The sequence below is a fragment of the Vicugna pacos genome, chromosome 8 (genome assembly GCF_048564905.1).
Source record: "Vicugna pacos chromosome 8, VicPac4, whole genome shotgun sequence".
NCBI classification, from domain to species: Eukaryota; Metazoa; Chordata; class Mammalia; order Artiodactyla; family Camelidae; genus Vicugna; species Vicugna pacos.
This window is the reverse complement of record NC_132994.1, coordinates 33,476,200-33,490,163: the sequence shown is the minus strand read 5'-3', so window position 1 is coordinate 33,490,163 and position 13,964 is coordinate 33,476,200. Positions and strand designations below refer to the sequence as shown.

General features: G+C 40.3%; 1 protein-coding gene across 1 annotated transcript in view; it reads right to left on the bottom strand.

The window, feature by feature from the left end:
- The window catches only part of NR2E1 (nuclear receptor subfamily 2 group E member 1), a 103,729-nt gene that overhangs the window by 61,121 nt on the left and 28,644 nt on the right, over positions 1-13,964 (bottom strand). The window contains exon 3 of the mRNA XM_072965932.1: positions 10,731-10,787. Within this exon, the coding sequence (XP_072822033.1) occupies positions 10,731-10,787 (57 nt within the window). The remainder of the gene's footprint in view (positions 1-10,730; positions 10,788-13,964) is intronic.

Sequence of the window (13,964 nt, the reverse complement as noted above, 5' to 3'; positions counted from 1 at the left end):
ACACACACACACACACACACACAGCCTGCTCTGCACCAGGCACTTTTTCAGGAGCGCAACTCAGGTTCTGAGGCACGGGGAACCTTTCCCTGGCTCGCTTGACCCTCCGTCCCCTCGGTGCTTTAATTGGGTTCTGGGGATCCGTGGCATCCAAAGCTCCGAAAGCGCTCTAGCGGTAGGCTCCCCCACACAAGCGCCACAAACTCGGCCTGCCCCTGCGCAGCAACCCCGCAGGGCTCATCACGGCTGTCTAGACGCTTTTACGCACAGCCCTACTAGCCCGCCGCAGGGAGACGGGTCCTCAAGCAGCCGCGCGGCCCCTCCAGCCCCCGTAACTGCGAATTCTGTCCTCTCCCCAACCCTACTCCTAGCACAGCCTCGGGCGCTGCGCAGCGTCCCGGACCCGTTAGCAGGGTAAACTGCGCGCTTAGTGTCGCAAAGGCGCATCCGCCCGTTGAGTCGGGAACCAGCAACCAGCAACCCGGCGATGCTCCGACGAGGGGCGGCGCGAGGGGAGCGAAAGGGGCCGAAACACAAACTCAAGTCCTCCAAGGCCGTGGTCGATCCGTGAAATAAATTGGAAATCGCGGACAGGCTAAGCCTTTTTTTTTTTTTAAATTTTAATGACACGTGGGGGGAAGGGCTGAATGTATCAAAATCATGTAAAATTTCTGTTCTTAGCAGCATCCTTGTTATTAGGAATGATGACTAAACCGCCAGGATTATTCTGGACTGTAAGTTATCAAGAGCCCACTAATTTCACATTAAAGCCCATTGACTGCAACGGCGTGATTGAAGGGTTTTTAACAATTAACATAATCAGAAAATGAGCTGAGATAATTTTTATTCAACTCATTACTTTTTAATCATGTATTTCTTTTAATTAATATCTTCTCCGTGAACATAACACAAAGCGGAGCCCCAGTGCTGGCCCAAGCCAGCCTACGGGACTGAATTTGACACAGCCAAACATTTCACCAGCCGCATTCATTGCATCTCTATTGTGGTACGGGTGAAACAGAAAAATCTTGTACAAAAGTCACCATGTTGTTTTGAAACACAATTTAACGGCGGGGTGGGGGGGGTGCTATTGCTGGGAGCGCACAAGCCGAACGCTTTTTAAAATTCGACTTGACTTTTACATTTGGGCGCCTCTCTTGGTTTGCAGCCAGAGGCATAAAAATGAGAAGGAAGAAACAGGTTCAACACCAAGAAGAGGAAAAGGCTTTTGAAGACGAATGTCCCATCGTGGTTTCAAAGAGAAATGGGCTTTGGCTGCTCACGCTTGCTACCCGGGCCAGCTGGGGGAACCTTCGAGGGCACAGAGTTTGGCAGTGCCGTGCCTACCCTCGGCGCGTAGTTTCGGCTGGCACCTGGGCCTGGCGTAGGCTGTCAGGTCTTGAGCGTTCAGCTTCGGTTCTCCCAACCTACTCAACCTCGTGGGCTCTGACCCAGGCGGGGTTAAGTCCCTCTGTTTCCCCCACCCCCGCAAAAAGGAAAGTGGGCGGGACCTGCAGGCACTTCTTTTCCGTAGGATTTTGAGTCGCAGACATAGCCTGCAGCCGCTGTGCACACCGCCTAGGTATTTGTATTGCTGTCTCGATGTCTTGACCCGACTGGTCCTAACACTTCCTGGTACACCCAACCCAGGAGACTTGATCAAACTCCCGTGCCTCAAATGGGGCGGAGAACGGGCATTTTGGTGGCAGAGAGGACTCCAGCCTCCCCCTTGGTGGGCTCCCTCCTCATTCAGGTAACTGTGGCACAGGGGCCCATCTTGCTTGTGGCCTGGCTACCGAATCTCTGACACTTCCAAAAACAGGGATGTTTCTGGACTAAGATCTCTAGCCCTGTGGGAGCCGCATCAGCTCAGAAAAAAGAAACAAAGCCGACCCCTGGTGGAAGAGAATGAAAATTTAAGGATATAAAAAAGGCTTGGGAGAGTTTCACACCCAAACGTTTGTACACGGGAGAGGGAAGGGGAGAAGAAAGGAAAGAGAGAGTGTAATTAAGGAAAAGGAAAATTGAAGAGGCAGCAAATAGTAGAGATCACACCTCTCAGGTAGAGAGACTGTATCTCGCAGCAGGTGGAATTCAGGTGGAGAGAACTAAGAATGAGAGAGCAAATCCTTTTGAGTCCTTGGGTCAAATATGCATCCTCAATGCTTGTGGTCTGATTAATGTCACTGGTCAAGCAGGGAGGTCTGATTTCTTCTCTTTCTCTCCAGTGGAGTTCTGGAAGTTCTGTGATTACAGAGGGCAGATGGAGGTCTCTGTTGGACACTGGCAGTCACTGCCAGCCTGTCTCAGAGAGCAGCCAGGTTCCAGAAGCTTCCTCCTCTTTACTCTAAACAAAGCTCTGCCTCCCACCATCCTAATCTCTCAGTCTTAGCTAGGTGATAGTAACTAAGGCAAAAATCCAACCAACCAAGGGGAATAATGGCTTAGAGTACAAGCCCCATTCCTCTCTGGTATTTCTTTATTGTTGAACTTTAATGAGAAACATCTAGGGCACAAGGTTTTTGCCCAAGGGATGGTAGTATTTTAGACACTAGAGCAAAACAGTGAAGGGAGAACCTCTGTACTGAAGCCTCTGCCATGTCCAGGACCAAACAGGTAAAAGAAGAAAGAAAAGGTAACATCAAAGAGAAAGATCTCACTGATGAGCAAGTCACTGTTTGCTTGGAATGAACAGTTCGGTTAATTAAGGAGGTGCAAAGGTAGCATTTGTGTCCTTGAGCTCTTTTAAAAGCCTTTCTGGAATCCGCTATCAAGATATGCCTTTGTGTTGCTTCCTCCTTATCTTTCTGCTTCATCTTCCATACTCTTCTGTATGTCTTGGTATTAATACAGGGATTTTTTTTCCCACACACCCTATTTCTCCTGTATCTATGACATGCCAGACGCATTTTTTTCTGAAAATCCACCCTGCACCGCATCATCCATTTATCCAGAACTTTGCCTTGGGTGAGTTCTCAGGAAATATTCATTGAATTGTTGACTATTCTCTAAGATTGTGTTTGGGCTTATAAATCAGGCCTTGGAGCAGGGTGGTTCTGGGTTAGTCTTTCTGGAATCTCGCATGAACTATAGCCACTCTTTGGCAGCTGAGAATAACCTTTGCTAAGAGATATGATGAAGATGCTGTCAGAGGCTGTGTTTGCATGTATAATAAGAAGAAAAACCTACATGCTGTGCTTGTGATTCTCCAATGCAAGTGCCAAACATGGGGGAGAGGGAGATGGGAGCAGGCAGACATGCAGAGAACATAGTTGTTCTGAAATCTGCTTTGAGAGAAGCAGGTCAGAAGGATCAATTTGATTCCCTGGAATAGAGGGCAAATAGCCTCTCTTAACAAAACTAATGACATAGTTGTAGCACAAATTTGCCAAAGAAACTGGCTGTGGGAAATACTAATAAGTATGTGTTCCTGTGAGAGTAGGCAGCACTATATCCCACAGGTTTTTGTCAGTGACACTACATGGTTTTTTGGGTTGTTATTGTTTTTTTTTTTCCTTCCAATTTCTCGACCTTGCCTCCCATCACTGGCTTGAACCTTGACCCAGATCTAACCCAAATGATGACTTAGGCTTGAGATGAGGGATACCAAGTCAACAAAGAGAACTCTGGTAAGTGAATCATAATTCCTGTGGCCACCCTTGGAGCAAGAGGCAGAACTGTGATGACCTAACTTTGGCACAGGGCACTCTCCTCAGACCACCCCATCTCTTCTTTAAAGCTTTCATGAACTCTTGTCAACTGGATCCTCTTCAGTTTTTCCTGTTTATTAGAGCATCATGACACACTCAGTACATCCTAGTATAGCAGCCACTGTCCTGAAAACAGCCAGAATGTCTCATGGCTGCTCTGGCTAACATCAGAGATGATTTATTTTTTTCCTATTTGGACGGAGTCTAAACAATATAAAGAAAAGAGAAAAATGTACAATTACTAAAGCAGTTTAAGTTTTGAGACTGCCAAACTGCACAATTCAGGTTAGAATATACACTTAAAGACTGAATTGTCTGGATTGTAGTCCACACAGATGATTTTGCTTCATTTTGTGCACTGAAGACACAGGCCTGCTCTTTAGAAGAAGCTTCTTGGGCATTCTCAGGGTATGAGGAAGAGCTGAGTACCAAATGGTTTGTTTGGAACTTTATCATCCCTTATGTGAAAACTGAAAATCTGCTTATACTATATCCAGATTTTGAAAACCCACGAATTAATATTCAGTAGAAAATAGCAAACTTGAATAAAATGTCACATTATATAGCATGTTATAATTTTCTTTTTATAGATTTTATTGTGTAAATTTCCCACTGTACACAAAAGTAGAATATAATAATTCCCCATGAATCCATCATCGAATCCCGATAAGCATCACATTTGCCTTCTTGTTTCCTATCTCCCTCTTTTTAAAATATTTTATTTATTATTTTAAAAATTTCTAGGAGGGGAGGTAATTAGGTTTATTTGGTTTTAGAGGAGGTACTGGGGATTGAACCCAGGACCTCATTCATGCTAAGCATGTGCTCTACCACTTGAGCTATATCCTCCCCACCTATCTCCCTCTTGCTTTGGCTAGGATATTTTAAAGTGAATCCCAGATATCAAATGTCATTTCACCCTTAAACACTTCATTATACATCTCAAAAAAATGGCATTTCATAGTCACAATGGCAATATCACACCTAATGAAAAATAATAATTCTCTAGTATACAATATTCAGTCTATATTAAAATTTCTCTAATTGTCTAAAAAAATTTTTTACAGTTGGTTTGTCTGAATCAGGATACAAACAAGTCTTTGATTGTACTGCTCTTAAATTTTTTAAAAATGTTTTTTGGTTTGTTTTTATTATGGCTTTTGAGTCTTTTGAAATCTTTTACTATAGTCCCTCTTTTCTCCTCCCCTTTCTTTTCATATGACATTGACTTTTTTTAAAGAAACCAAGTCAGTTGTTCTGAGGAATGTTCCACATTCTGAATTTGCCTTCTTGCTTCCTCATGGCATCCTTTAGCAGAGCTTTCATATGTCAATGAAGCAGAGATTTAACTTGTTTTTCTTTCTTCTATATTTCCTGAAGATTAGAAGTTCTAAGATTTTTTTTTTTTTTACTAAATTCAGGTTTTTTTTTTCTTTTCATTTTTTGGGCAAGAGTATTTCAGAGATGAATTTCATACTGCACCAACCAGGAGACCCACAATGTCTCATTCTGTTTTGAGTGAAGCTCAGACTGATTAGTGGGTTCACATGATGTCAGTCCCTCATGGTAAAATTCCCATCACCCTCTTAAGCATTGTTTGAATTAGGCATTTCACTAGGAGATAGCATATCATCCTTTTCAAAGTATATCTTCAAGTACAGTATTTCTTTTTACCAGTGATACTTATTATTTCCCTTATTGTATACAGAAGTGACACATGGGGACCACAGGGTGACTTGGGGCACACACAGAACCAAAATTCAAGTCTGCTGATTCTTGACTCCAAATCCTTTTCTATGACAAGAAACATGGCAGGCAATAACACTTCCTGGTGTCTTGCCATTTGGAATCAAAGAAGTATTTAAAAACTGGGCTCAAAATTTCACTCTTTTGACTTAAAAATCTTAATCGAGAATTTTTCAGTTTGAGTCACTCTGGCCTGGGTTGCCAGATATAAGAAATCTGATTTGCTTTGTATGAACATTTGAAAGCCCAACCATTTTCATTGTTTGAATTAACTTTTTGTTTGCATTACTTTGGCCAGTTAAATCAAAGAGGATAGCCCTGTCATTCAGGAATATTCTGTCCCCCAGCACTGGGCTGTTTACAGTAAGACTTTGTGTTCAGCTAAAAGTATCAGAAACACCAATTCCAGGGCCTTAAACAAATAGGATTTTATTTTTCTCACACAAGAAGAAGGCCAGAAGTTAGCAACTGCTGGCTTTGTTTTAGTGGCTTAATGATGACAGGACAGATATTATCTCTCAGCCTTTTCTTCTCTTTGGTCTCAGGATGGCTGCTGCATGTCCAACCATCATTTCTATATTTGAGGCAGAAGAAGGGGGTTCAAGAAAGGACTATGCCAGCCACATCTATGCCTGTCAATAAGGAAAACATATGCTTTATCAGAAGCTCTCTAGCAGTATTCTTTTGGGTCAGAACTGGGTCATATGGCATCCTGAACAGTTAGAGAGCTGGGAAAGAAGTATTTGGCTTTCAAACCTCTAGTAGAGGTAGGAAGAGAGATGGGGGTTGGGCATAAATGAAATGCTGATCCACCTATACACCAAGCCCATCCTTCTTTGCTTTCTGACACACACCATCTCCTACATTTTCATGAAACCAAGTTCCTCAGCCATTCATTATGCAGAATAAATGGTAAGGAATAAAGATATCCCATTCCTGTCTTCTCTGACCACAAGGGATAGTAATCAAAGATTAGCTCCAACTTCCAAGAGGGAATGAGTACCTTGGGTGCTAATAAAGGTAGGGGAAGTTGAATTTTACTAGTCTGTGGATTCCATAGTTTTTTAAGGATATTAGAGGATGTTAAACTAGGGTTGGAGTTAGAGTGAGAAGCAGTAGAAGATCTGTAGAACACAAAATGTAAGCCAGGGTTTCATCAATAAGTCTTCAAACGAGAAGAGGCAAGATGGCGGAGTAGAAGGACGCTCGTAAGTCACCCTCTCCCACAAATACACCAAGACCCACATCTACAGACCCACTCAGCCAACCAGAGCACCTGCGGAACTCCGACAGAACATCGCCCTCTTCAAAAGATAAAGACGCCAAAAATCTGCTCACCCACGGAGCGCGACCAGGGCGGAGCGCGCAGCCGCACAGAGCAGCGGAGCTACCAGCGGCGCAGGCAGAGGGAGAGCGGCCCCCGCCTGTCGGGCCGGAACACAGCCCCTGACCGAGGTGCTGGGAGGGGGCACGACCCGCCCTCCTGCCTGGCCAGTCTGCAACATCTGACTGCGGCATCCGGAGGGGTAGTGACCCGCCCGCCCGCAGCAGAGGAGAGCTGCATCTGACCCCGTGTTAGGAGGAGGCGCGATCCGCTTGCCGACAGGTGCTGGGAGCAGCACAGAAGAGGGCGCCAACGGAGGGCCTATGAAAACAAGCTGAGCTTCCAAAACAGGACGAAGACAGAAGGACATCACATTAAAAGCACACAGACTCCAGGAGAACACCGACAACCCCTTTTTTGTTTTGTTTTGTTTTTTTGTTTTTGTTTTGTTTTTTTTTTTTAAATCTGTTTTTACCTGTTCTATTTTCAATTACTCTCTTAATTTTTACTTCTTAATTCATTTCTATTTCTCTTGGGTTTTGATGTCCTGTTATTGATTAGACACAGGCTTCAAATACATCTATTTGTCTCCCCACCCCTTTTTTTTCTTTTTTTTTAAAGGTTTTAAAAGGACGTCTCAACCCGATTAATACTCTGCTTCAACTCGCTCTTCCATTAATTATACACTGTTTTCAAACCCTCTTTCTCACTTCTTTTAAAAATCTTTCTCTCTCTCTCTTATTTTTTTCTTTTTTTTCTTTTTTCTTCTTTTTTCCTAAGTTCTATTCCTAAATAGGCATTAGATAGATAAAATCCTTAAGCTCCAAAATAGACAACTGATACTCCATAAACCACAGTGCCAGAGAGGTATGAGCAAGATGAAGAAGCAGAGAAACCTTTCCCAATTAAAAGAACAAGAGGAATCCCCTGAAAGAAAGATCAATGAAATAGACATCGATAGCCTACTAGATCAAGATTTCAAAAAAGGAGTGATCAAATTGCTGAAGGAATTAAAAGAGATAGTGCTTAGAGAAATAAAATATGTCAAAAATGAAATTGAAGCTATAAAGAAGAGCCAAGCAGAATGGGTAAACTCATTGACAGAGATGAGGAATGATCTAATAGCTGTGCAAAGCCGACTAGTTAATGCAGAGGAACGAATTAGTGATCTAGAAGACAGGGCAATAGAAAGCACCCATTCAGAAGAACTACAAGATAAGCAAATAAAAAATAATGATAATAGCATAAGGGACCTATGGGATAATATAAAGCGCCCCAATCTTCGCATAATAGGGGTCCCAGAAGGGGAAGAGGGACCAAAGGGGATTGAAAAGGTTTTTGAAGAAATCATGACTGAAAACTTCCCAAACTTACAGAAGGAATCAGATATCCAAGTACAGGAAGCTCAGAGGGTCCCAAACAGCGGAAGAATCCAAATAGACCCACAGCAAGACATATCATAATCAAGATGGCCAGAGTCAAGGATAAAGAAATGATTCTAAAGGCAGCAAGAAAAGCAAAGAGTGAATTACAAGGGAACCCCCATAAGGCTCTCAGCTGATTTCTCTACACAAACACTACAGGCCAGAAGGGAGTGGCAAGATATATTCAAAGCCCTGAATGAAAAAAAGATGCAGCCTAGGATACTTTATCCAGCAAGGCTATCCTTGAGGATAGAAGGAGAAATAAAGAGTTTCACAGACAAAAAAAAGCTGCAGGAGTTTAGCAACACTAAACCCATGCTAAAAGAAATATTGAAAGGGCTATTCAGCAGGATGCTACAGAAATGAGAAACTCACAACTGGAAAGGTGATAACTCATGAATTACAAATAAAGAAAACACGAAATTATAAAAGAAGACATACAAATCACTGAGAGTGGGAGAGGGAGGCAGGGAAATATAGAATTTTTTTTCTTTCTTTTTAAAATTTTTTTAACAGTAGGATGGGTTTGAGATCATGTTATTATCAGTTTATTAAAAACGGGTATAGGTTAATAGATTTACAAAAAAGGGTAACCACAAGTCAAAAATTTACAAGGGAGTCACAAAAATTAAATAAAATCCATGATAATACAAAGGAAAATTACCAAACCACAAAAGGAAGAAGAAAGGAACAAAGAGGGTATACCAATTCAACTGCAAAGATAAGTTCAAAATGGCAATAAACACACATCTATCATTAATTACTGTAAATGTTAATGGACTAAATGCTCCAGTCAAAAGACATAGGGTGGCAGACTGGATAATAAAGCAAGAACCTTCAATATGCTGCATACAAGAAACGTTCATAGCAGCACTATTTACAATAGCCAAAACATGGAAACAGCCTAAATGTCCATCAATAGGTGACTGGATAAAGAAGATGTGGTATATTTATACAATGGAATACTACTCAGCCATAAAAACCGACAACATAACGCCATTTGCAGCAACATGGATGCTCCTAGAGAATGTCATTCTAAGTGAAGTAAGCCAGAAAGAGAAAGAAAAATACCATATGAGATCGCTCATATGTGGAATCTAAAGACTCATGGACAGAGAATACAGACTTGTGGTTACCAGGGGGGTAGAGGGTGGGAAGGGATAGACTGGGATTTCAAATTGTAGAATAGATAAACAAGATTACACTGTATAGCACAGGGAAATATACACAAAGGGATAGACTGGGATTTCAAAATTGTAGAATAGATAAACAAGATTACACTGTATAGCACAGGGAAATATACACAAAATGTTATGATAAATCACAGAGAAAAAAATGTGACAATGAGTGTGTATATGTCCATGAATGACTGAAAAATTGTGCTGAACACTGGAATTTGATACAACATTGTAAAATGATTATAAATCAATAAAAAATGTTAAAAAAAAAGTCTTCAAACAACAAATGTTGGATACAATGTAGAGAAAAGGGAACCCTCATACACTGTTGGTGGGAATGTAAGTTGTTGTATCTATATAGAAAACAGTATAGATGTTTCTCAAAAAACTAAAAATGTAACGATCATATAACTGGGTAATTCCACTCCTGGGTATATATCTGGAAAAAATGAAAACACTAATTTGAAAGGATATATGCACCCCAATGTTCATAGCAGCACTATTTACAATATAGCCAAGACATGGAAGCAACTCAAGTGCCCATCAACAGATGACTGGATGAAGAAGATGTCATATACACACACACACACACACACACACACACACACACACACACACACACGAATATAACTGAGTGCTACTCAGCCATAAAAAAATCAAATACTGCCATTTGCAGCAATGTGGATGGACCTAGAGAATACTACGCCTAGTGAAAGAAATCAAAGACAAATACTGTATGATATCACGTATATGTGGAATCTAAAAAAAAATACAAATGAATGTATATGCAAAACAGAAACATACTCACAGATATAGAAAACAAACTTGTGGTTACCAAAGAGGAAAAGGTAGAGGGGAGGGACAAATTTGGTGTATGGGATTAACAGATACAAACTACCATATATAAAACAGATAAGCAATAAAGATATACTGTATAGCACAGAGAATTATACCCCTTACCTTGTAAAAACCTATAATGGAGTATAATCTGCAAAACTACTGAATCATTATGTATAATGCTGTACTAACAAAATATTGTAAGTCAACTATACTTAAAAAAAAAAGTAAGCCAGGGTACTATGAGTCAGAAAGCAGTCCTGAGATCAGGAGATTTCCACTGCAGAGGGATTTCTAGTTACCTCTGTCCAAAAATGTCTGCTGCATGTGATTTCTGAATGTTTGAAAATTCTTTTAACTGTGGGTAAAATATCTATTAGAATTAGAGAGAATGTTAAAATTCAAATAGTTCTGGAAAGGTAACATTAACTTACATATACATTTAAATATAAAAGGTTCAAGTAAAATAATGTCATTCTTATTCAATTTAAGTAAAGTTCAGATTCCTCACCCAAGAGACTAAGAGTGGGAAATCAGTCCTCTTGTTCCCAAGTAGCACAGCAGAGATCTGGTTAGAACATTAAAAAAAAAAAAAAAAAGATTTTACCCATGGCTAACTAGCAAAAGGGATGATAAAAGGGAAATAAACACTGTTTCTGAGACACAGCTTGCACCCATGTTTCAAGACTCATACCGTTAGTCAGAGAACCCAGGAAAAGAAATCTTTTGAACGTTATCCTCCCTCCACATGGTAGATGCCATTTTGAACTCTATCAGCCAAGCATGCACTTAGTGCTATTTAAAGTCCCAGGAATCTAAATTGAGAGAGAGAGGCTGAGTTTCGCTTCTTAGATTCTGAGCAGAGTTCTGGTTTTCTGTCTAAACTCACAACTCACTCAGATGACTAACCCCCAAAATGACCTCCCTCTTCAGGTGAGAAATATATTCATAAGATTGAGATCTGACCCTGACCCTTGCAAGCTCCAGCAGAATATTCAGATCAGAATAGAAGATATCAGCCCCTCAGCTCCAACATTCATACACAACTGGGAAACAGAGAATCATGGCTGGTTAGGGGTGGAGGGCTCAGTGGAAATGTAATGTCCATACAAGGGCCAATATTAGCTCCTCTTAGTGGGGAAGGATTGTCTGAAGGAGAAGTGAGGAGGAACTACAAAATATGGAAACGACTAGAAGGGTAACTATAGGGTCAAAAATTATAACTCATGTTTTCCAAACAGAAGCACATCAGTATTTCCTTGTGGGAACTCCAGGCCCTCTGCTTCTAAGAGCCCCTAGGGACTCTTTCATGTTGTCCTTGGAACTAGTCCTGGGGCCATCCTGGGGCATTGATCCTTTTCCTTTGATGCTTCTCTGGCAGTGTGTCCCATAGCTTCCTGACAAAGTCCCCATACTAGGCACTACTTGCCTCTGCACCAGCCTGGCTGTGCAAATCTCCTGATCAGGGTACACTTCTGGCCCATCTCCTATTATGGACAAGTCCCTGATGCTGCCTGCAGAGTCACTAATATTGATGCCTCAGGAGACTCATACTCTTAACTTCTCACAGACAGTGAGACAGTGTAATTTTAAAAACAAAATCACATCTTTTAGCTCTTGCTGGTTTAGTTATTTCATCCCTTTTGCTCAGAAGAGAAAATTCTAAGGGGCTGGAATTGGGAATTGAGTCCATGCCAGACTTCTTCATATGCTCAAAATCACCTCTTTCCTCTGCCCATCCTTTTGTCCTTGAAACAAATGTCAAGTCCCTGATCCTGGGAATCCATTATTTCCCAGTAAGCCCTTGGGTTTCTCAGGCTCCAGACTCTAGCAGGCTGCCTCTCCTCCATCTCCGTTATGCTCAGATGTGTGAATCCCAGAGCTCACCTCTGTTATGTATGCTTTGTCTGCCTCACTACTTTTCTATTTTTCTACCACCAGTAGGTACCCAGAACAAGTTAAAACCAAGCATGAAAAATATAGTGCCATTCATGTAAAAATACATCTAAAAACAAGAAAAAAAGAAAGGGTGAAATAGTATGAAAACACTCATCAAAACTGTGTGTAAGTTAACAGCATTCATTTAAATATTTTTTAAAATATCACTGCATTTAAAATTTATGGAGCCAATAGAATCTTATATTTTGAAATTGCCTCAAAGTCATTTGACACTCTTATTTGGGTAAATAAACTGAGGCTCAGAGAGATTAAATAGAGTCATACAGTTGATTAGTGAAAGGGCTAAATTAAGGAAAACTAGTCACAACGTGGAATATATATATGGGAATTTGCATATCTACATTTTATAGCATCAGTTCACATGTTCTATTTTGAAGAGGTGAAGAATGTCTCATTGTTAGCCATCTTGAGTTTTGGTTGTTAACTATCAATGAGAAACAACTGAATTCGAGTTTGAACATTTCCTTCTTATCCCTAAACCTTAAGAAGTTAGCACAATGTTCTCAGCTGGGTCAAAAAAAAATTCTTTAAAGCAAATGATAATCACAAAGAAATGGAGTGCTTCCGATTTTACTTTATTAGACTATGCATTTCAATTCACTAGCTTATATAGCTGACTGTACTTCATCAGATGTGTCTGGGATATGAGTGCTGGATGTGAGAATTTGGAACACAGAGATGGCTATTGCCAAATAATAATCAATGAAACAGAGATTTGCAATTACTTGGTTCATTTGAACTGTAGGATAGCACATCTGGGTAACTCAGAGCCCAGGACCTAGGTTTTTTTATGTTAATTTCTCTAGTTCTTAGCCTAGGTACACAGTGGATGCTTAATTAGTGCTTAATATCAACATTTGTAAAGCATGGTTCACTTCATCAAATCTTTTTTGCACACAAAATACTGATAATTATAAAAGCTTCACTGTAGTTGTGTAATCCCAGTCTGAAGAAAAATACTGTGAGACCACTATAAACACTATAGTGTCTTTTGGGTGAAAACTGACACATTATGCTATTTGACCTATGAAGAAAAGGATAGGAAAGTTTTGTGTCTTTTTAGGAGATACAAACATGTTGTGAACATTTTTCTTCTTGCAAATATTAGAATAAGCATCAAGAGGGAATGAATATATGCCCATGTAGGATCAATCTGGGATTTCCTGGGATTAGATTTCCTAATCTATGGCACTGAATGTGCACAGGCCTGGATATGTAGGTTTATTGACTCAGTGACAATGAATGCAAAGAGAACAAATGTCAGACACATGAAAAAATTAATACTGGCCTATAAGCCTAGGAACTGAAAGAAAGTGAACTCCCCCCTTTTTATTATCAAAAACTTAAAACATAACAAAGAGTAGAAAGAGTAATATAATGAACACCCATGTATCCATCACTTACATATAACAATTGTTAATATTTTGCCATATTTGCTTCTTACTTTTTGCTGAAGTATTTTAAAGGAAAAACATGCATTGTGCATCTCTAAGAATTAAGAACCATTTTTCTATATAACTTCAATGACTTTGTAACACCTAACAAAATTAGCAAGTATTTTCTAATATTATCTGATATCTACTTAATAAATTTCACATTATCATTTTCATGGGCAAATGAAATTATGAATATTAAGTGGAAAAACACCACTCTTTAGCTACTAATACTCATCTTCATTGTCCACAAAGGTGGCTTGGTGTGGTGAATAGCACTTTTGGGGCGAGAACAATTGGGTTCTGTTTTGGGGTATGCTACTAATTTATAGTGAGATCACACACAAACTGCT